This window comes from Oncorhynchus masou, chromosome 11 (assembly GCF_036934945.1).
Source record: "Oncorhynchus masou masou isolate Uvic2021 chromosome 11, UVic_Omas_1.1, whole genome shotgun sequence".
NCBI classification, from domain to species: domain Eukaryota; kingdom Metazoa; phylum Chordata; class Actinopteri; order Salmoniformes; family Salmonidae; genus Oncorhynchus; species Oncorhynchus masou.
The window spans coordinates 16,591,858-16,615,353 of record NC_088222.1 but is presented as its reverse complement, the minus strand read 5'-3'; the positions used below and the strand labels follow the sequence as shown (position 1 = coordinate 16,615,353).

General features: G+C 42.9%; 1 protein-coding gene across 2 annotated transcripts; it reads left to right on the top strand.

Moving 5' to 3' along the window:
• Positions 1-1,092: 1,092 nt before the first annotated feature.
• Positions 1,093-22,456, top strand: LOC135548203 (guanine nucleotide-binding protein G(q) subunit alpha-like). 2 transcript variants are annotated; one of them, XM_064977554.1, is made up of 8 exons: positions 1,094-1,356; positions 1,698-1,876; positions 2,839-3,023; positions 3,700-3,854; positions 4,186-4,314; positions 4,574-4,703; positions 18,508-18,661; positions 20,291-22,456. In XM_064977554.1, exons 2-8 carry the CDS (start codon positions 1,741-1,743, stop codon positions 20,476-20,478), a joined length of 1,077 nt encoding a protein of 358 aa, XP_064833626.1. In that variant the 5' UTR covers positions 1,094-1,356; positions 1,698-1,740; the 3' UTR covers positions 20,479-22,456. The 2 variants fall into 2 exon arrangements, with proteins under 2 accessions (XP_064833627.1, XP_064833626.1); XM_064977555.1 differs by lacking the exon at positions 1,698-1,876 and having other exon boundaries at positions 1,093-1,356.
• The last annotated feature ends 1,040 nt before the right edge of the window (positions 22,457-23,496 follow it).

Sequence of the window (23,496 nt, the reverse complement as noted above, 5' to 3'; positions counted from 1 at the left end):
TCTACTACATTCCCAAAGAAAATAAGTACTTTTTACACCCAAACATTTTCCTGACACCCAAAAGTGCTTGCTACATTTCGAATGCTTAGCAGGACAGGAAAATGTCAGATTCTGTCATTTATCAAGAGGACACGTGATCCTTAGTGGCTCTGATCTGAGGACTCACTAAAGAAAAATGTTTTGTTTGTAAATTATGTCTGAGTGTTGGAGTGTGCCCCGAGCTAACTGTAAAGTATTTTAAATCATGCTGTCTGGTTTCATATAAGGAATTTGAAATTCTGTATTGCATTTCCTTTTACTTTTGATACTTAAGTATATTTAAAACCAACTACTTATTTTGACTCAAGTAGTGTTTTACTGTGTTTAAGTTTTGAGTAATTTTCTATTAAGGTATATTTACTTTTACTCAAGTGTGACTATTGTGTACTTTCTCCACCACTGTTCCTTTAAATTAAGACCGAGACAATCAGGTTAGTGGAGTTCCTTACTAATTAGTGACCTTAATTTATCAATGAAGTGCAGGGGAGGAGCGAAAATCTGCAGACACTCGGCCCTCCGTGGTGTTCCTAATTGTTAGTATACTGTAGTCAATAACATGTAATAACACATTTAAAATTTGTGAAATTAGCCTCTATATTCTTCAATCCAAGATATGTTAAGTGTTTATGTAAGTAGTGAACTGCCCACCCTTTTTCTGTGCCACCGTACAGTTGTTTCATTACAATGCGACATGCCTTCATGATCCTTTCCCAGCTAAACACACCCTCTCCTAACGTCACATGGTTCGGGGCTTGAGTTTACGCCAGCACAACACGACAGCAGCTGGCAGCAATAATGGATAGAATTGTGTGAAAATAAGAGTCCTCTACTTCGAGAGACACTGTCCGACACACCCCGTTCATGGGCCCATACTTTTTATGTTGGTGAAAATTATTAAGATGTAGAATAATGACGAAGAGAAAAACGTAAATAAAGGCAAGGATGAGTGATGTTGAAAAAGAATGACAAAAGGGTGGATGAATATGAAGAAAATGTTTTACTGTGTAGAGCACTTTTATTTTTATGGCTCCTTGCCTTTTTGCTGCTAGGTTCACATAGGGTCCAGTCAGAGTACACTGTATTCTGTACCTAATGAAATTACAGATGGGACAAGCAAATGGGACAATAGAAAAAATATAACAACGTTAAGTAATGCATCTTCAATGAAGACAAATTCAAAAGGAACATATTGTGGTATGGGATTATTTTTTTGTTACTCCTGCGGAATAATGGAATTTCGTTTTTTATACATTTATGGTGATATGGAGTAAAAGTCCGCCATATTCACTCACCACACCCGGAGTTCAACTATTGGAGGTAAAGATTTGCTTTTCTGTTTACATGTTGCTATTTCATTATTCATTCTCCCAACGGATTGGCACCTATTGCATTTCGTAATGGGACCGTAGTTTACATAAATATAAAATAACAAGTGGTCTGTTTCTGCCAAAGGTTCAATCAGTTTCTGGGAATTGTATTCGCATTATTACGCTTGGCTTTTACTGTGGAGCGTAGGCTATGCATGGCACTGTAGATAGAGAATTCAGTCAGTGCTGAGGGAGGACATTTATTTTAGTTAAATATAACAATTTATTTTACAAAGTGACAATGTTTATCGCCTTAACATTTTTTAAATTTAATTTCACTTTGGAATAAAGGCCTACCTCCTCGACCCCAAAAGTAAGTGTTATCAAGAGAGTCATGACTCTGGGCTCCGTAGGGGCCTGTTGCCTCAGCGAAGAGGGAAAGGAGGCTCGACGGATCAACGACGAGATCGAAAGACAGCTTCGCCGGGACAAGAAAGACTCGCGCCGCGAGTTTAAGCTGTTGCTTCTCGGTAAACTAACGATCACAGTTGTAATTACCACTCAAAATCACTAATATGACATTGTATCATTATTTGAAACATGTTCATAATATCACTGACTCTATCAGTGTACATTGTATCTGTTATTTCAATGCACATGCCTATAAAAAAAAAACATATTGCCTGGCAATTTGAATTTATTTGAGATATCGCCAAGAAAACAATGTTTCAGAGGCTTGTGGGAGGAGCTGTAGGAGGAGGGGCTCATTGTAATGGCTGGAATGGAATATTTGGAAAGTTATCAAACACATCAGACATATGGAAACCACATGTTTGACTAATTTCCATCTATGCCATTCCAGCCATTACAATGAGCCTGTCCTCATGTAGCTCCTCCCACCAGCCTTATCCATTATGTTTATTGTAGTGTAATGTCTTTTGGTACTCTGTGATGTTTATATAACTTAAATATATAGAATAATTTATTAAGTTCACACATCCAGCTCACAACTGTCTGTCACCCTGCTGGGAGCAAAATAAGTTATAACTCAAGGAAAGAATGTTGACAGCAACCAGGCTCATGTAATTTGTTAGGTGACTAAGGAAGGGTTACCATTGCTACTATAAACGTTAGGTTGATTAATTGCATAGGGGCCACATTTCTTAGAAATCAATCAATTATTGTCATGGATCACTGTCCATTTAGGTTCGGAGATCAGAAATATGTTCCTGTGACAGATACAACACACAATAGACCACACCCTGAAACTGTTGTATCAACATTCCATGGTCAAAACAAAGTGCAGTTGAAAAATTGTATTCAATCAAAATGTTTGGGTTACTCAGCAATAGTTTAATCTACATGTCGCGTGTCCATCAAATTGACAATATAATAATGACACTCTATAATAAGCCTAAAATGTGCATTGGCTTTCATCAGCAGTGGCAGGCTACTGTCAAACAGAGTTAATCTCTGAGCTTTTTCTTCCCAGGGACTGGTGAGAGTGGGAAGAGCACCTTCATAAAGCAGATGAGGATCATCCATGGGACGGGCTACTCCGAGGAGGACAAGCGAGGCTTCACCAAGCTGGTGTACCAGAACATCTTCACTGCCATGCAGTCCATGATCCATGCTATGGAGACCCTTCAGATCCCTTACAAGTGTGAAGACAACCAGGTGACCCTTCTGTTGTTCCATTTATACCAACTTTGCCTGTTTTTTTGCCAACATTTTGAGTTTTTCCAGGCCTTGACACCACTCTGGAAACACTTTAGGCTTTAGTTATAGCCTCTAGGCTAGAAGCTTTTCATTGTCAGAAAAACCTCCGGACCTGGCTAGGCCCATGTTTGTACAGACCTTTTATTTGTTTCTACAGTCTCTGAGTCTCAGTGAGGATTGTAGTGAAGGATCAGGTGATGTCGTTATGATATCTGTAACTTTGTTTACTTTCTGCCTAGTTGATGATGTCATTAGTTACTTGAGCAGGATGACAGACTGAAGGCCTTGTAAAAGGTACACATGTGGTTGACTGTTGGCACACACGTAAAGTAGGGCAACTCCTGGGACCAATATGCCACAAGAGAGACAAAATGACGTTGCTTAATCACGTAGCTCTCTATCCCTTACCTTAAAGCCACCATATGGGGCCTAGTAATCATACAAATTCACTACCTCACAGCTATGTGCTAACTGCCACGCACTAACACACATTTAAATTCTAGATAGGTCTGAGGCCAAGCTAACACAATTCTTTGGCTTCCATTTACAATAAACATGATCACTCAGACAAATGCCTCTCTTGGTCTCTTCTGTAATGATCTCTTTCCCCTTCTCTTTCTCTCTCCTATTTCAGGGCCATGCAAATATTGTCATTGAAGTGGATGTAGAGAAGGTCACAATGTTTACAAATCCGTACGTTGACGCCATTAAGAGTCTATGGAATGACCCAGGGATCCAGGAATGCTACGATCGGAAGAGGGAATACCAGCTCTCAGACTCTGCCAAATAGTGAGTAAACCAATACCAAACCTCTAGTTTAGATTGCCAAATAGTGAGTGGACACAGACCAGTGACTACTCCCCACACTCTTCCCAAATAGTTTCCACTGTGTCCAATGCCAGTTACATCTCAGGCATAAAAGGCTGTGCAGATTCAGGTAAACAATAACGCGATCCAATGGCCAGATTGATTGCTATTGTGATGGTCGGCTGAAAGATCTGTATTTTAAGACTTCTGTGTTTTTCTGAAAAGTAACCTAATGAGTAACAGAACTGTTAACATGATGATGATGATAATAATAATAATAATAAATAACCCCATTTCTCTCATGCCCTTTCAGCTACTTGAATGCACTGGACCGTATAGCTGAGTCATCTTATGTCCCGACCCAGCAAGACGTGCTCAGGGTCAGGGTCCCTACCACAGGCATCATAGAGTACCCCTTTGACCTCCAGAGTGTGGTCTTCAGGTAAACATCCACATAGCCTACTATTCCATCCCTGTCTGTTGAACACAATTGATCAAGATGATCCTAGAAAAGTAACTGGTATTAAAAGACTCCATTTTGAATTATTCAAATACAAATGGATGTTTCTCCATCCTTTTCGGTACAGTACATATTGATGTTAATGTAATAACTCACCATAACCCATTAGAACTCTGTGTTCTCTATACCTGCCTGTTGAGAGTTGCCCCTAAACCTCATGGTGCTGTGCTGCTGTTCTCAGAATGGTGGATGTGGGTGGCCAGAGGTCCGAGAGGCGGAAATGGATCCACTGCTTTGAGAATGTCACCTCCATCATGTTCCTGGTGGCTCTCAGTGAATACGACCAGGTCCTGGTAGAATCTGACAATGAGGTGAGTTTGGTCATTGCACTTTCAACAGTCCAAAGCATGATGGTGTTCTTAGAGGATATTGTGCTCCTAAAATTTGTGGCAGCCATGTTGGCGCCTCCTGGACAATACTGACCAATGAAAATCCGCAGAATATTGACAATTCTAAACCGAGCTACCTAACTGAGCTGCTTGAACTTATGAATGGATTGATTGAATGCTTAGAGACAGAGATACATGGCATTGTACTAGAAAGTTGGCCAAACTCTCTCCCTCTTGCTATCTCTTTATGACTGGATCTCTGCTAGTGGAAGAGAGGATCCAGGAGAGAGATAATCACCTAGTCAGTCTGAACACAGAGGCACATTGTTCCAGTGCTAAATGTTGAATCAGCCCAAACCAGTTATGTGAAGATGACCCAGATTTTCCCGGAGCCCAACGCCTGTCTGCCTCAGCTGATATCCATTCACACTCCGCCATAGGGTTGGAGTTAGACTTCGCCTGCACCCAGATCTGTACTTTAGCCAACCCCGCCGATTATTGTTGTATGACAACTCCTATAGTCGTAGGAGTTGGCTAAATGCACGTACAGATCTGGGACCAGGCTACGTGTTCTCAGAGAAAAAGGAGAATACCCCACACACTGTTTGAATGCTCCCAAAGTTTTAATAGGAACACTCACGTTTGTTTTGTAACGCACATGCTACATTTGAACTGGACTTTGACCAGCTCAGGGGCTGTGATTAGTGTTCACCTGCAGGGGGAGCCCTTCAGTCACTGTAATGATTCTTGGAACAAACACAAGGGCTGTTTTTTCTACAGTATTTGCATCATGCACAATCACTGCAAAGCAATTGTCCACACTGACTGTGTAGAACACTGGGTCCAGCAGCACAGTAACAGTCACCAACACTCTGGGTAACATGAAAACAGCCTAACCAGCTCTGCTAGGGTGAGTAAAATGTTCAGAGTGAGGTGTTCTCTCATTTGTGTCTGGAAGTAGCTAGTAAGCTAGCCAACATTAGCCAGTTAGCTTGGATGCTTGACTGCTGTTGTGAGGTCAGAATATGGAGCCAGATACCTGCCAAACGGTTGAACGTACATATCGTTAGGATAATAAGAAAAGCCATGCGTGAAAAATGAAACGTAAATGTTAAAATACATCTGTAAACGTCTGAGATGCAAAATAGAAAGTATATATGATTTATGCTAGGCCTATCCCACTATATAAATATGCCATGCCGTTGTGTGTTATTTAATGGCCATATAATTGCATAATTTATTTTTATAGCCCCGTCGGGATATTGTGGTGATCATGTAAACTAATGAATCACATTTTTTCCAGTATTTGGGAGCATGGACTGTAGGCCTTATATTAGGCAGTTTGAGTGTTGTATTTGTGAATTCCATTCTGCATGTAGGCTTGTTATAGCCATTTGCATTGCACAACTCCATCACACAGAGGTTATATCCATATCAATGAATAAAGTCTTGGCTATGACCTGTCCTGAGCGAAATAGCCAAGGAGTCCCTATCAGCCACTGCACGTGCTTCTTCAACTATTTTTTTGAATGTATTTAGAGGCCTGTGAGCTAGGGTCTCTTTTTAAGGGAAGCCTTATAATATAAACAGTTATAAAACACTAAAAGAATTCTAACATTATTCCGCAAGACCCCAGTACCCAAAATGATAGCCTAAATTGCAATGCCTACAAGTCAAATGCCTATTTTTTATTTTATTTTTTGGATAGGCCTAAATGAAACATTTAATTATTAAAGTGATAGGGTAAAGAACTTTGGAGAATTTAGATTTTGAATACACATTCATTTCAATAAATAAACGGAAAACACTGTTCTATTCTCTTTGATTTAGTTCCTATTGCAACTCAGACAAATGACAATGGATGACATACTGACTGACTGAACTGAATGAAGGATGAATTAAATGTTCAAATATGTTGGAATGACGAGTGTCACCCATCATGCATCATCTGCAATTTATTTGGCTAGTAGGGAAATAGGCCTACATTAGGGTAGAATGACTCTATGGCTGAATGCCTCCTGAAGGGCATCTTCTGAGGATGAGCGGTGCTTTTCTGAAGGCGCGTGGTGCTGCATGGAGATCACAAACTCTTCAACTGGGCAGCAGTGTTGTGATGGACGGAATAGCCTATAAGGAGATGACCTAAAACCATAGCAACAGTATTATTGTAAAGTGTGGGAATAAGCTTATGCCAGACTTAGCCTACGTTTAACCTCTCTTGTTAATTTCAAAGTACATACAGTGCATTTGGGAAGTATTCAGACCCCTTCACTTTTTCCACATTTTGTTACGTTACAGCCTTATCCTAAAATGGCCAATACCATCCCTACGTGAAGCATGGTGCTGGCAGCATCATGCTGTGGGATGTTTTTCAGTGGCAGGGACTGGGAGACTAGTCAGGATCGAGGGAAAGATGAACGGAGCAAAGTACAGAGAGATCCTTGATGAAAACCAGTTTTAGAGCGCTCAGGACCTCAAACTGGCAAGAAGGTTCACCTTCCAACAGGACAACGACCCTAAGCACATAGCCAAGACAACGCAGGAGTGGCTTTGGGACAAGTCTCTGAATGTTCTTGAGTGGCCCAGCCAGAACCCAGACATGAACCCGATCAAACATCTCTGGAGATACCTGAAAATAGCTGTGTAACGATGCTCCCCATCCAACCTGACAGAGCTTGAGAGGATCTGCAGAGAAGAATGGTTGTAATCGCTGCCAAAGGTGTTTCAACAAAGTACTGTTTAGAATGGTCTAAACCTGATTCTGCTTTGTCTTTATAGTGTATTGTGTTGAGATTAAAAAACAATTTAATCCATTTTAGAATAAGAATAACGTGGAAAAAATGAACGGGTCTGAATACTTTGAGTGAACTGTATGTTCATGACCCGATTCATATTAATCATGTCCAATTATTTTAAATGTATATTAACCCCTCCTACAGAATATGCTTTAGCAAGAATTTGAGTGGCAAAACCTCCAGTGGTCATACATAATTCATAGATTCACCAAGCATCTATTCTTGTTCTATGTTTCATTATTCCTGGTAGATACTACTGGTTATGATTGCAGACAGAGTCCAGAGAATGGGATGGTGCAATATTGAATTAGTCGTATTTTGATAAGGTGTATGCATGGGGATGTCCACGTCACCCAGAGATATGCCCATGATGTAGAGATACACCTAGCAAACTTAAACTTGACTGTTTTAGGCATAATACAGCTAGTATTATCTAGACTCACGCTGGCAAACAAATCTATTACATGAGCTACCTAAATGTGAAGTAAACTCAACTGAGGAGTAATAGAGAATGGAGACTTTTAACTTGAAAACGTGCAGGATACATCTTTCCGGTCTCCCTGACTTCCATTGTTTTTATACTGTGTTATGCTTGTTTGGGTAGCACTTCTCATAGGTGTAAGTTTTTTTTTGTTGGTGAGATGAAATTGCCAAAACTCTGAAAGGTATTATCGTATGTCAGAATTGCAACACAAGATCTGTTCAAAAAATGTTTTTTTAGGGGGTAGATCAGCTTCAAAATTAGTATTTATTATGGATCCCCATTAGCTGCTCCCAAGGCAGCTCTTCCTTGGGTCCAGCAAACTGAAGGCAGTTTATACGATTTTAAAAACATTACAATACATCACAGACTGTGTGCTCTCAGTCCCCTACTTCACCACTACCACATATATACAGTACCCAAATCCATATGTACGTGTGTGTATAGTAAGTATATTATCGTGTGTGTGTGTGTGTGTGTGTGTGTCTGTGCTGTGCCAATGTTTGTTGCTTCACAGTCCCCGCTGTTCCATCAGGTGTTTTTTTTATCAGTTTTTTAAATCTAATTTTACTGCTTGAATGAGTTACTTGATATGGAATAGAGTTCCATGTAGTCAGCTTAATGTAGTATTGTACGCCTTCCATAGTCTGTTCTGGACTTGGGGACTGTGAAGAGACCTCTTGTGACGTGTTGTGGGGAATGCCTGGGTGTCTGAGCTGTGCCCCAGTAGTTCAGAAAGACAGCTCGTACATTCAACATGTCAATACCTCTCATAAATACAAGCAGTGATGAAGTCAATCTCTCCTCCACTTTGAGCCAGGAGAGATTGACATGCAGCTATTTAATATTTGCTCTCTGTGTATGTCCAAGGGCCAGCCGTGCTGCCCTGTTCTGAACCAATTGCAATTTTCCTTATTTGTGGCACCTGACCACATGACTGAACAGTAGTCCAGGTGCAACAAAACTAGGGCCTGTAGGACCTGCCTTGTTGACAGTGCTGTTAAGAAGGCAGGGCCTGTAGGACCTGCCTTGTTGACAGTGCTGTCAAGAAGGTAGAAACTAGGGCCTGTAGGACCTGCCTTGTTGACAGTGCTGTCAAGAAGGTAGAAACTAGGGCCTGTAGGACCTGCCTTGTTGACAGTGCTGTCAAGAAGGTAGAAACTAGGGCCTGTAGGACCTGCCTTGTTGACAGTGCTGTCAAGAAGGTAGAAACTAGGGCCTGTAGGACCTGCCTTGTTGACAGTGCTGTCAAGAAGGTAGAAACTAGGGCCTGTAGGACCTGCCTTGTTGACAGTGCTGTCAAGAAGGTAGAAACTAGGGCCTGTAGGACCTGCCTTGTTGACAGTGCTGTCAAGAAGGTAGAAACTAGGGCCTGTAGGACCTGCCTTGTTGACAGTGCTGTCAAGAAGGTAGAAACTAGGACCTGCCTGTAGGACCCTGCCTTGTTGACAGTGCTGTCAAGAAGGTAGAGACTAGGGCCTGTAGGACCTGCCTTGTTGACAGTGCTGTCAAGAAGGTAGAAACTAGGGCCTGTAGGACCTGCCTTGTTGACAGTGCTGTCAAGAAGGTAGAAACTAGGGCCTGTAGGACCTGCCTTGTTGACAGTGCTGTCAAGAAGGTAGAAACTAGGGCCTGTAGGACCTGCCTTGTTGACATATCATGGACATACTTCTCCCCATTGATACTGTTGTATCAATATGTTTTCACCATGACAGTTTACAATCCAGGGTTACTCCAAGCAGTTTATTCACCTCAACTTGCTCAATTGCCACATTATTTATTACAAGATTTAGGTAAGATTTAGGCTTTAGTGAATGATTTTGTCCCAAATACAATGCTTTTAGTTTTAGAAATATTTAGGACTAACTTTTTTTTATATTTTTTTTTTTATTCCTTGCCACCCACTCTGAAACTAACTGCAACTCTAAGTGTAGCAGTAATTTCAGTCGCAGTAGTAGCTGACTACTACTGTGTAGTAGCATGTATACTGTTGAGTCATCCGCATACATAGACACTCTGGCTTTCCACAAAGCCAGTGGCAATTCTCAATATTTTAAATTATTTTGTACATAATGTTTCTGCAACCGTATCTTACGGAAGAAAAGCGCTTCTGGATATCAGGACCGCGATCACTCACCTCGGATTAGACAAAGATTTCTTCAACAACAACAACAACCACAACAACAAGCAGGACTCACACGAGATTCTCCAAACACCCCACAGGGCAGACATCCCAGTTATTCGCAAAAGGAAGCGACGCTAAGGACAAAGAGCCGGATGCCTCGTCCGGACCCGCAGAAGGCAACTAGGAAAGCTGCCGTTACCGTCAATATTACTCGCTAACGTGCAATCATTGGACAATAAACTAGACTAGGTATGATCACGAATATCCTACCAACGGGACATCAAAAACTGTAATATTCTATGCATCACGGAATCGTGGCTGCACAACGACATGGATATTCAGCTAGCGGGATACACGCTGCACTGGCAGGATAGAACAGCACACTCCGGTAAGACGGAGCCATACTTTTTGTGGATTCTTCCGATGACATTGAGGAATACACCACATCAGTTACTGGCTATCAATAAGTGCATTGAGGACATCGTCCCCATAGTGACTGTACGTACATACCCCAACCAGAAGCCATGGATTACAGGCAACATTCGCACTGAGCTAAAGGGTCGAGCTGCCGCTTTCAAGGTGCGGGACTATAACCCGGAAGCTTACAAGAAATCCCGCTATGCCCTGCGACGAACCATCAAACAGGCAAACATCAATACAGGACTAAGATTGAATCATGCGACACCGGCTCTGACACTCGTCGAATGCGGCAGGGCTTGCAAACTATTAGACTATAAAGGGAAGCACAGCCGCGAGCTGCCCAGTGACACGAGCCTACCAGACAAGCTAAATTACTTCTATGCTTGCTTCGAGGCAAGCAACACTCAGGCATGCATGAGAGCATCATCTGTTCCGGACGACTTTGATCACTCTCTCCGTATCCGACGTGAGTAAGAGCTTTAAACAGCTCAACATACACATGGCTGTGGGGCCAGACGGATTACCAGGACGTGTGCTCCGGGCATGTGCTGACCAACTGGCAGGCGTCTTCACTGACATTTTCAACATGTCCCTGATTTAGTCTGTAATACCAACATGCTTCAAGCAGACCACCATAGTCCCTGTGCCCAAGAACACAAAGGCAACCTGCCTAAATGACGACAAACCCGTAGCACTCACGTCCGTAGCCTTGAAGTGCTATGAAAAGCTGGTAATGTCTCACATCAACACCATTATCCCAGAAAGTGTGTCCCTAGACCCACTCCAATTTGCATACCGCCCAAACAGATCCACAGATGATGAAATGTCTATTGCACTCCACACTGCCCTTTCCCACCTGGACAAAAGGAACACCTACGTGAGAATTCTGTTCATTGCCTACAGCTCAGCGTTCAACACCATAGTACCCTCAAAGCTCATCACCAAGCTAAGGAACCTGGGACTAAACACCTCCCTCTGCAACTGGATCCTGGACTTCCTGACAGGCCATCCCCAGGTGGTGAGGGTAGGTAGCAACACATCTGCCACGCTGATCCTCAATACTGGAGCTCACCAGGGGTGCGTGCTCAGTCTCCTCCTGTACACCCTATTCACCCACGACTGCATGGCCAGGCACGACTTCAACACCATCAAGTTTGCTGATGACACAACAGTGTAGGCCTGATCACAGACAACAACGAGACAGCCTATAGGGTGGAGGACAGAGATCTGGCCGGGTGGTGCCAGAACCAAGACTAAGGAGATAATTGTGGACTACAGGAAAAGGAGCACCGAGCACGTCCCCGAGCACATTCTCATCGACGGGGCTGTAGTGGAGCAGGTTGAGAGCTTCAAATTCCTTGGTGTCCACATCAACAATAAACTACATTGGTCCAAACACACAAAGACAGTTGTGAAGAGGGCACGACAAAGCCTATTCCCCCTCAGGAAACTAAAAAGATTTGGCATGGGTCCTGAGATCCTCAAAAGGTTCTACAGCTGCAACATCGAGAGCATCCTGACCGGTTGCATCACTTCCTGGTGTGGCAATTGCTCGGCCTCCGACCGCAAGGCACTTCAGAGGGTAGTGCGTACAGCCCAGTACATCACTGGGGCAAAGCTGCCTGCCATCCAGGACCTCTACACCAAGCATTGTCAGAGGAAGGCCCTGAAAATTGTCAAAGACCCCAGCCAACCCAGTCATAGACTGTTCTCTCTACTACCGCATGGCAAGCGGTACCGGAGTGCCAAGTCTAGGACAAAAAGGCTTCTCAACAGTTTTTACCCCAGGCCATAAGACTCCTGAACAGGTAACCAAATGGTTACCCGGACTATTTACATTGTGTGCCTCCCCAACCCCTCTTTTACGCTGCTGCTACTCTCTGTTTATCTTATATGCATAGTCAGTTTAACTATACATTCATGTACATACTACCTAAATTGTCCTGACCATCCAGTGCTCCCACACATTGGCTAACCAGGCTATCTGCATTGTGTCCCACCACCCGCCAACCCCTCTTTCTACGCTTCTGCTACTCTCTGTTCATCATATATGCATAGTCACTTTAACGATACCTACATGTACATACTACCTCAATAAGCCTGACTAACAGGTGTCTGTATATAGCCTTGCTACTCTTTTTTTCAAATGTCTTTATACTGTTGTTTTATTTATTTACTTACCTACACACACACCTTTTTTCCCCCACCATTGGTTACAGACAGTAAATAAGCATTTGTTGTATTCGGCGCACGTGACAAATAAACTTTGATTTGAATTCATTAGTAAAGATTGAAAAAAGTTATGGGCTTAGACAGCTGCCTTGGGGAATTCCTGATTCTACCTGGATTATGTTGGAGAGGCTTCCATTAAAGAACACCGTCTGTGTTCTGTTAGGCAGGTCATTCTTTATCCACAATGTAGCAGGGGGTGTAAAGCCATAACACAAGTTTTGCCAGCAGCAAACTATGATTGATATTGTCAATCTGCAGTGAAGGCTAACAAAACAGCCACCACAATGTTTTTATCATAAATTTCTCTCAGCCAATCATAAGTAATTTGTGTAAGTGCTGTGCTTGTTGAATGTCCTTCCCTAAAAGCATGCTGAAAGTTTGTCAATTTGTTTACTGTAAAATACAATGCTATCTGGTCAAACACCATTTTTTCCAAAAGTTTAGTAAGGGTTGGTAACAGGCTTATTGGTCGACTATTTGAGCCAGTAAAGGGGGCTTTAATGTTCTTAGGTAGCGGAATGACTTTTGCTTCCCTCCAAGCCTAGGTGCACCCACATTCTAGTAGGCTTAAATTGAAAATATGGCAAATAGGAGTGGAAATATTGTGATCCTGGCTAAATGGCGGATCCTGGCTGACTGGCGGTTCCGGCAGATCCTGGCTGAATGGCAGATCCTGGCCGACTGGCAGATCCTGGCAGTTCTGGCAGATCCTGGCTAAATGGCGGATCCTGGCTGACTGGCGGTTCCGGCAGATCCTGGTTGAATGGCGGCTCCTGGCTGACTGGCGGATCCTGGCTGACTGGCAGTTCTGGCGGATCCTGGCTGAATGGCGGATCCTGGCTGACTGGCAGTTCTGGCGGATCCTGGCTGAATGGCGGATCCTGGCTGACAGGCAGTTCTGGCAGATCCTGGCTGAATGGCGGATCCTGGCTGAATGGCGGATCCTGGCTGACTGGCAGTTCTGGCAGATCCTGGCTAAATGGCGGGTCCTGGCTGACTGGCGGGTCCTGGCTGACTGGCGGATTCTGGCTGACTGGCAGTTCTGGCAGATCCTGGCTGAATGGCGGCTCTGGCGGCGCTGGGCAGACTGGCGGCGCTGGGCAGACTGGCGGCGCTGGGCAGACTGGCGGCGCTGGGCAGGAAGGCTCTGGCAGTGCTGGACTGAGGGGCGGAAACTCTGGTAGCGCCGGACAGGCGGGAGCACCTGTGTTGATGGGACGGAGAGACAGCCTGGTGCGGGGAACCGGCACTGGTGGTACCGGGCCGGGGACACCCACCTCCGGGTGAGTGCAAGGAATAGGACACACCGGGTTATGAAGGTGTACTGGAGACCTGGTGTGTATAGCCGGCATCAAATCCCCCGGAACTCCAACACACGTTTCAGGCTGAGTACGAGGAACTGACACAGGTGGCATCGGACAGCTAACACGCTCCTCAGGGCGAATGCCGTGCATACTATGCCAAACCAACAGCTTTCTCTCTACTCTGTCCAAAACATCCTCAACACTCTCAGACTCAGCCCCGCCGACAGCTCCAATTCCATCCATGGCTCCTTACGGTAAACAGGGGGAGTTGGCTCAGGTCTGACTCCTGACTCTGCCACACTCTCCCTGTGCCCCCCTCCAAGAAATTTTTAGGGCTGCCTCTCGGGCTTCCAGCCGCTCTGCCGTGCTAGCTCCTCATAATGCCGCCTCTCTGCCTTCGCTTTTTCCAGCTCGGCTTTGGGGCGGCAATATTCCCCAGGCTCTGCCCAGGGTCCTTTCCCATCAAGGATCTCCTCCCAAGTCCATTCTTCTAAATAGTGCAGCCTCTCCCGCTGCTGCTGCTGCTGCTGTTGCTCCTGCTGCTGCTTCTTCTGTTGCTTCTCCTGCTGCTGCTTCTGCTGTAGCTCCTGCTGCACCTGTCGGTTCTCCTGCTGCCTCTGTTTACCACGCCGCTTGGTCCTTGGTTGGTGGGTGATTCTGTAATGGTTTTCTTGTGGGGAAAGAGAGGCGGACCAAAATGCAGCGTGGTTAGTTTTTGCATCTTTAAAGATGAAAGTACGACAATCAATAAAACAAGAACCGTGCAAAAACCAAAACAGTCCTATCTGGTGCCACAAACACAAAGACAGGAACAATCACCCACAAAACCCAACACAAAACAGGCTACCTAAATATGGTTCCCAATCAGAGACAATGACTAACACCTGCCTCTGATTGAGAACCATATCAGGCCTAACATAGAAATGGACAAACCAGACACACAACATAGAATGCCCACCCAGCTCACGTCCTGACCAACACTAAAACAAGGAAATCACACACGAATGACGGTCAGAACGTGACACCGTGTAAACATTCACAGTACAGGGTGGAAAACTGTAAACCCTTGGATTTAAAAACTGGTTACCCTCCTTTGTCAGCAATAACCTCAAACAAAAGTTTTCTGTATTCGCGGATCAGACCTGCACAACAGTCAGGAGGAATTTTGGACCATTCCTCTTTTACAAAACTGTTTCAGTTCAGCAATATTCTTGTGATGTCTGGTGTGAACCGCTCTCGAGGTCATGCCACATCATCTCAATCAGGTTGAGGTCAGGACTCTGACTGGGCCACTCCAGGAGGCGTATTTTCTTCTGTTGAAGCCATTCTGTTGTTGATTTACTACTGTGTTTTGGGTCATTGTCCTGTTGCATCACCCAACTTCTGTTGAGCTTTAATTGGTGGACAGATAGCCTTATATTCTCCTGAAAAATGTCTTGATAAACATGGGAATTCATTTTTCCGTCAATGAAAGCCAGTTGTCCAGACCCAAACCATGATGCTCCATCCATCATACTTTACAGTTGGGATGAGGTTTTGATGTTGGTGTGCCTTTTTTTTTCTCCACACATAGTGTTGTGTGTTCCTTCCAAACAACTCAAATTTAGTTTAATCTGTCCACAGAATATTTTGCTGGAACATCCAGGTGCTCTTTTGCGAACTTAAGACATGCAGCAATGTTTTTTTGGACAGCAGTGGCTTCTTCCATGGTGTCCTCCCACAAACACCATTCTTGTTTAGTGTTTTATGTATCGTAGACTCGTCAACAGAGATGTTTGTAAATCTTTAGCTGACACTAGGATTATTCTTAACCTCATTGAGTATTCACGCTGTGCTCTTGCCGTCATCTTTTCTGGACGGCCACTCCTAGGGAGAGTAGCAACAGTGCTGAACTTTCTCAATTATAGACAAGTTGTCTTACTGTGGACTGATGAACATCAAGACTTTTAGATATAAAAGTATAACTCTTTCCAGCTTTATGCAAGTCAAAAATTCTTAATCTTAGGTCTTCTGAGATCTCTTTTGTTTGAGGCATGGGTCACATCAGGCAATGCTTCATGTGAATAGCAAACTCACATTTGGTGAGTTTCTTATATTGCAGGGCAGCTCAAACCAACATCTCGAATCTCGTCTCATTGATTGGACTCCAGGTTAGCTGACATCTGACTTCAGTTTTCTTTTGGAGAAGTCATTAACCTAGGGGTTCACATACTGTTTAAATTATGTATTCAATATAGACAGGGAAAATACAATAATTTGTGTGTTATTAGTTTAAGCACACTGTGTTTGTCTAATGTTGTGAACTGATCTTCCTCTAAGTCACATGTTTTTACCAATTTATGTGGAAATCCAGGTAATACCAAAGGGTTTTGTAGGCCTCCTTGCTCACTTTTTCAGTTCTGCCCACAAATGTTCTATGGGATTGAGGTCAGGCCTTGTGATGGCCACTTCAATTCCTTGACTTTGTTGTCCTTAAGCCATTTTGCCACAACTTTGAAGTATGCTTGTGGTCATTGTCCATTTGGAAGACGCATTTGCGACCAAGCTTTAACTTACTGACTGATTGCTTCAGTGTATCCACATAATTTTCCTTTGTCATGATGCCATCTATTTTGTGAAGTCTACCAGTCCCTCCTGCAGCAAAGCGCCCACACATGATGCTGCCACCCCCATGCTTCACGGTTGGGATGATGTTCTTCGGCTTGCAAGCCTTCCCCTTTTTCCTCCAAACATAACAATGGTCATTATGGCCAAACAGTTCTATTTTTATTTGATCAGACCAGAGGACATTTCTCCAAAAAGTATGATCTTTGTCCCCATGTGCAGTTGCAAACCGTAGTCTGGCTTTTTTTATGGCGGTTTTGGAACAGTGGCTTCTTCCTCGCTGAGCAGCCTTTCAGGTTATGTTTTGTACTTGTTTCCTCCAGCATCTTCACAAGGTCCTCTGCTGTTCTGGGATTGATTTGTACTTTTTACATCAATGTACGTTCCACAGGTACACCTGCAATTGACTCAAATGATGTGCATTAGCCTATCAGAAGCTTCTAACGCCATGACATAATTTTCTGGAATTTTCCAAGCTGTTTAAAAGCACAGTCAATTTAGTGTATATAAACTTCTGACTCACTGGAATTGTGATACTGTGAAATAATCTGTCTGTAAACAATTGTTGGAAATATTACTTGTGTCATGGACAAAGTAGCTGTCCTAACCGACTTGCCAAAACTAGTTTGTTAACAAGACATTTGTGGAGTGGTTGAAAAACCAGTTTTAATGACTCCACCCTAAGTCTATATATACACTGCTCAAAAAAATAAAGGGAACACTTAAACAACACAATGTAACTCCAAGTCAATCACACTTCTGTGAAATCAAACTGTCCACTTAGGAAGCAACACTGATTGACAATAAATTGCACATGCTGTTATGCAAATGGATTTGACAATAGGTGGAAATTATAGGCAATTAGCAAGACACCCCCAATAAAGGAGTGGTTCTGCAGGTGGTGAGCACAGACCACTTCTCAGTTCCTATGCTTCCTGGCTGATGTTTTGGTCACTTTTGAATGCTGTCGGTGCTTTCACTCTAGTGGTAGCATGAGACTGAGTCTACAACCCACACAAGTGGCTCAGGTAGTGCAGCTCATCCAGGATGGCACATCAATGCGATCTGTGGCAAGAAGGTTTGCTGTGTCTGTCAGCGTAGTGTCCAGAGCATGGAGGCGCTACCAGGAGACAGGCCAGTACATCAGGAGATGTGGAGGAGGCCGTAGGAGGGCAACAATCCAGCAGCAGGACCGCTACCTCCGCCTTTGTGCAAGGAGGAGCCGGAGGAGCACTGCCAGAGGCCTGCAAAATTACCTCCAGCAAGCCACAAATGTGCATGTGTCTGCTCAAATGGTCAGAAACAGACTCCATGAGGGTGGTATGAGGGCCCGACGTCCACAGGTGGGGGTTGTGCTTACAGCCCAACACCGTGCAGGACGTTTGGCATTGCCAAACATCCTGCACGGTGTTGGGCTGCACATCCTGCACGGTGTTGATCTTACGATCCTAACAATTTACGTATGGATTTTCTTAGGATCGTAACGATACGTATGTTCAGCCTTTTGATAGGAATCTGGATCCATATCAGAGCGGTTGGATCCACCCTACTCCTCAGCCAGAGCGGACTCCCCAAGAGCGAAACTGTGAATTTACGAATGGACAATGACAACGCTCTTAATTTACACACACTGGGCACACTCTGGCACTCCAGATTGAATTTAGGAATGGACAATGACAACGCTCTTAATTTACAAACGCCCAGAGCGCACGCTGGGCACACTCTGGCCCTCCAGATTGAATTTACGAACATGGAGTTAGAAAAAAAGAAAGGCAAATACAGGTTGTCTCTTTAACATTGTGTTTTTTTTTTTTACTTTCCACAGAATCGAATGGAGGAAAGCAAAGCGTTGTTCAGGACAATAATAACCTACCCGTGGTTTAAAGATTCCTCAATCATTCTATTCTTGAATAAGATTGACTTAATGCAGGAGAAAATCTTGTTCTCACATCTGGTGGATTACTTCCCTGAATATGATGGTAAGAACTCCTTTTTTTCATGGATTTAATGAAAGAAAAACAAGCTCAATTTGCAGGGAACAGCTAAATGTGATCATAAACTACCAATGCAAAATTTGTTTTAATTTCACCATTATTTAACCAGGTAGGCTAGTTGAGAACAAGTTCTCATTTACAACTGCGACCTGGCCAAGATAAAGCACAGCAGTTCGACACATACAACAACACAGAGTTACACATGGAATAAACAAACATACAGTCAACAATAAAGTAGAAAAAAGAAAAATCTATATACAGTGAGTGCAAATGAGGTAAGGTAAGGCAACAAATAGGCCATGGTAGCGAAGTAATTACAATATAGCAATTAGACACTGGAATGGTAGATGTGCAGAAGATTATTGTGCAAGTAGAGATACTGGGGTGCAAAGGAGCAAGATAAATAAATAAATAAATACAGTATGGGGATGAGGTAGTTGGATGGGCTGTTTACAGATGCGCTATGTGCAGTGATCTGTGAGCTGCTCTGACAGCTGGTGCTTAAAGCTAGTGAGGGAGATATGGGTCTCCAGCTTCAGTGATTTTTGCAGTGCGTTCCAGTCATTGGCAGCAGAGAACTGGAAGGAAAGGCGGCAAAATAGGACCCCACTGTCACAGTATGTGAAACCTAATGGTTAAGAGCGTTTGGCCAGAAACCAAAATGTTGCTGGTTCAAATCCCTGAACGGACTAAGTGATCAAATCTGCCGATGTGGCCTTGAGCAAGGCACTTAACCCTAATTGCATATTTACAGAAGGGGCTTTTCTGACTACGATACAATGTGGTTCACACTGACAGGGACATAGGCCTATAGGATATGTGAGTGTCAGCTGCAGCTGGATACTATTGGCACCAAAAGAGACCAGGGTGGGTGCTATCATAGTGACACTTTCCTGTAGACTTCATAGGTCAGAATCATACTAGGCTAGGCTACTCCTTTTATGAGGACATTTAGATAAAAAAAGTACAATATACAGTGCATTCGGAAAGTATTCAGACCCCTTGACCTTTTCCACATTGTGTACTTTTTATTCTTTTTTACTTTAGTTTATTTGGTAAATATTTTCTTAACTCTTTCTTGAACTGCATTGTTGGTCAAGGGGTTTGTCATGCCACATTACACGGTAATATATTTTTACAGTTAAATTACATGTCTTTACTATAAAACCCATTTAAAAACGGTGTGCATGCGCTGGTCCTGTATCATATCACCAGTATACTTTATAGATAAAAACACCCTAAATAAACCATATATACAATGCACATCATAAATAAACTATTGTATGTATATGACGCAGCCGTCTAACACCATTTACAAGACCTTGCCCCTTATGGCCTGTAATCGATCCCAGGCGGTGCAATTTGCAACCTCTTGGTCCCTGTGGCCACCGAAGGCGATTCACAAACAATCAATGTTCAAACCACACACACAGTTCCAGTTAAGACAATCGGTGGGCAGTACCCTCCCTCTGTGCTGCTGGGTCAATACCTTGTTCATTTCACTAGATATGAAACAATATTTAATATATTGGTTTAGATTGATATAAGAGTTAAATTAACTGATGTGCCATTATTTCATGAATCATATAACTAATCATATCTCCTCCTCCTCAGGGCCCCAGCGGGACCCACAGGCAGGAAGAGAATTCATCTTGAAGATGTTTGTGGACCTGAATCCAGATTGCGATAAAATCTACTCCCACTTCACCTGTGCCACTGACACGGAGAACATTCGATTTGTCTTTGCCGCCGTCAAGGACTTCATTCTGCAGCTGAATCTGAAGGAATACAACTTGGTTTAAAGGCTCCAGCTGAATCTGAAGTAGTACAACCTGGTTTAAAGGCTCCAGCTGAATCTGAAGTAGTACAACTTGGATTGAAGAATCCAGCTGAATTTTACGGAGTACAACCTGGTTTAAAGATTCCAGCCCACCGCAGTTAGACTCTCTTTAATGCAATGTGAAGGAGTACAACCTGGTTTAAAGACTCCAGCTGAATCTGAAGTAGTACAACTTGGATTGAAGAATCCAGATGAATTTTACGGAGTACAACCTGGTTTAAAGATTCCAGCCCACCGCAGTTAGACTCTCTTTAATGCAATGTGAAGGAGTACAACCTGGTTTAAAGATTCCAGCCCACCGCAGTTAGACTCTCTTTAATGCAATGTGAAGGAGTACAACCTGGTTTAAAGATTCCAGCCCACCGCAGTTACAGACTCTCTTTAATGCAATGTGAAGGAGTACAACCTGGTTTAAAGATTCCAGCCCACCGCAGTTACAGACTCCAAAAGCTGCAGCCAGAGACCAGGGCCTGGAGCCATAGTACAGATAGACTACTTCAGTATGTCTGGTTGTCTTTCACTACGGTGAAACCCTACAGAGAATTTACATAAATGACTGTATTATTTCAACTGTTCACCACTGCATTATTTTTTTGTTTATGGGTATCTTTGATTTTGTTTACGAGGTGCATCGTGATGATGAATATCACTGCCTTTTTGAGGATAGAGGATTCTGGTGTACATTGAGAGTTATTGAGAACTCTTTGTAAACCATTTAAAACCCATAACAGTGTAAACACACATTTCATCAGATGAGAGTTAAAAAGTGCTTTGATGTGCCTGGTGTCTGTCTGAGGACTGTTGACCGATGGCTCTCTTGTCAAAGAAAGTCTGGTGGACATTTAGATAACTACTATGAATCACATTACATCCTCCAGCGGGTCATAGTCACACTAGTGTTTCACCTATATGCATTTAGCAGGGGAGCACTGCCACTACATAAAAAAATGTAGATGTATAGATGTATGCCCTCCCCACCTCCCGCAGAAGGACCCCACGAATGCCTCAAACACTGCACAGTCTATAATGTGTTTTGTATTGAGACGTGGTTTAAATACATTGTTTACGTATTTAAAATGAGTAGTCATTCTCTGGGTCAGAGGATAGAAGAAACAGTCATAATCATCACCTAGAACACGTAAACTAGCAAACAGGTATTATTTGCACAATTGACACATTTTGTTGTTTTTCTATTGGTGTATAGCTAAGTGTTGCCAAATTAATATTACCTCTATTGATTGAACACCCTCTACAAAAGGGTGAAATCTGACGCTGTACCATCAAATTTCAGCCAAAACGCATTTGACTATCAACACTTTTCAGTTGTGATACTGTATATGTCAGCTACCAGTGTTATAAAACAAGCATATTAGCTCCCACTAAACAGTGCATCTTGATGCTGTTCCTCATCCAATGAGGGATTGTTATCATATTTACACAAGGTCTATCGTTGATCCATAACATCTGCCTTTTGACAGTCCTTTGTTTTCTCAGTGGAGATGTACTGTATTGCTTTGGCACAGTTTCAGTTTAGGGATTTTAAACTTTAATGAGTTATCGAATCACTCTCTGGTTTCAAGATTATTTCTGATAAGGGCTGAAAATGATTCCCCATATGTAGTATATGCCTCCTTGCACTTTGTAAATACAAACTGATACAGTGATTTTTCTGTTTTAAGGTTCTGTAAAATGAAAAGTGTTGCAATTGTTACCTGCTGAATGAGAATGTTGGGTCCAATGACCTGCTTTGTACACAGGCATTCATTTCTTGAACTCATTTTTTGAATCATAAATATGTAATTTGAGAGTAAAAATAAGAACTTACATTTTTATATAAATTAAAGAACTAATCAAGGTTTTCGATTTGTGTCAATCTTCACACACCCTGACGTCATGTGCCATTTTAAAGTCTCGATTGAAAATAAAGCATATATATTTCACATTTGTCAAATTATCTTCGGAGCAAGTTTGTCCATGTTTTGAAATTAGGAGTGACGGAATAAATCATTACAATTTATGCAACATCCTTCTCCGCACTTTTTCAGCTACTGTGTATATTTGTGTGGCAATTACCATTAGAATCTAAGGCATAGAGTACACCGTAGATGGTGTTGGAAGTTTATGCTGCCACTCATTGTTTGTCATGGAATTTAATGTCTGTCTGCCTTTTCCTAGCTGTGAGAGTTTAGCCTCTCAAATAATTTCAGTGATATCCATCTGGTCAGACAGCATCGCTGCAGGGATGGATGTCCTGTTGCTGATGTAGAGAACATTTTTACAGAAGGGGCTTTTCTGTCTACGATACAATGTGGTTCACACTGACAGGGACATAGGCCTATAAGATATGTGAGTGTCAGCTGCAGCTGGATACTATTGGCACCAAAAGAGACCAAGGTGGGTGCTATAATAGTGACACTTTCCTGTAGACTTCATAGGGCAAGAATCATACTAGGCTAGGCTACTCCTTTATGAGGACATTTAGATAAAAAATAGCTACTTTATTGAGGAAAAATATACTTTCTATACCTGTAATATGTGATTGTCCCACCTAGCAATCTTAAGATGAATGCACTAACTGAGTCACCCTGGATAAGAGTGTCTGCTAAATTACTAAAAAGTCAAATGTAATGAGGTCATTGTTGCATTTTTCAACTGGCAGGCACACTCCTATAAACCCAGTGGGTTTACAATATCAACAGAACAGCCCAGTTTGTATGGGGAAAAGCCTACCCTACTTGGCGACAGTTACCTTACCTGTATAATGGAAAATAATTACCACCCAACTTGTGTGTGTGTGGGAGGTGTTTTGTACACACAATACCCCAGGTTTCAGTTGTTTCCAAACCCAAACTATATAATGGAGAAGAGAACTACAGTAGTTTACATCAGGGATTCCCCCAAACTCGCTCCTGCCCCCCTCCCTGGGTAGAGATGTTGTTTTTTTGCCCTAAAAATACACGGCCGATTCAAATCAAAATCA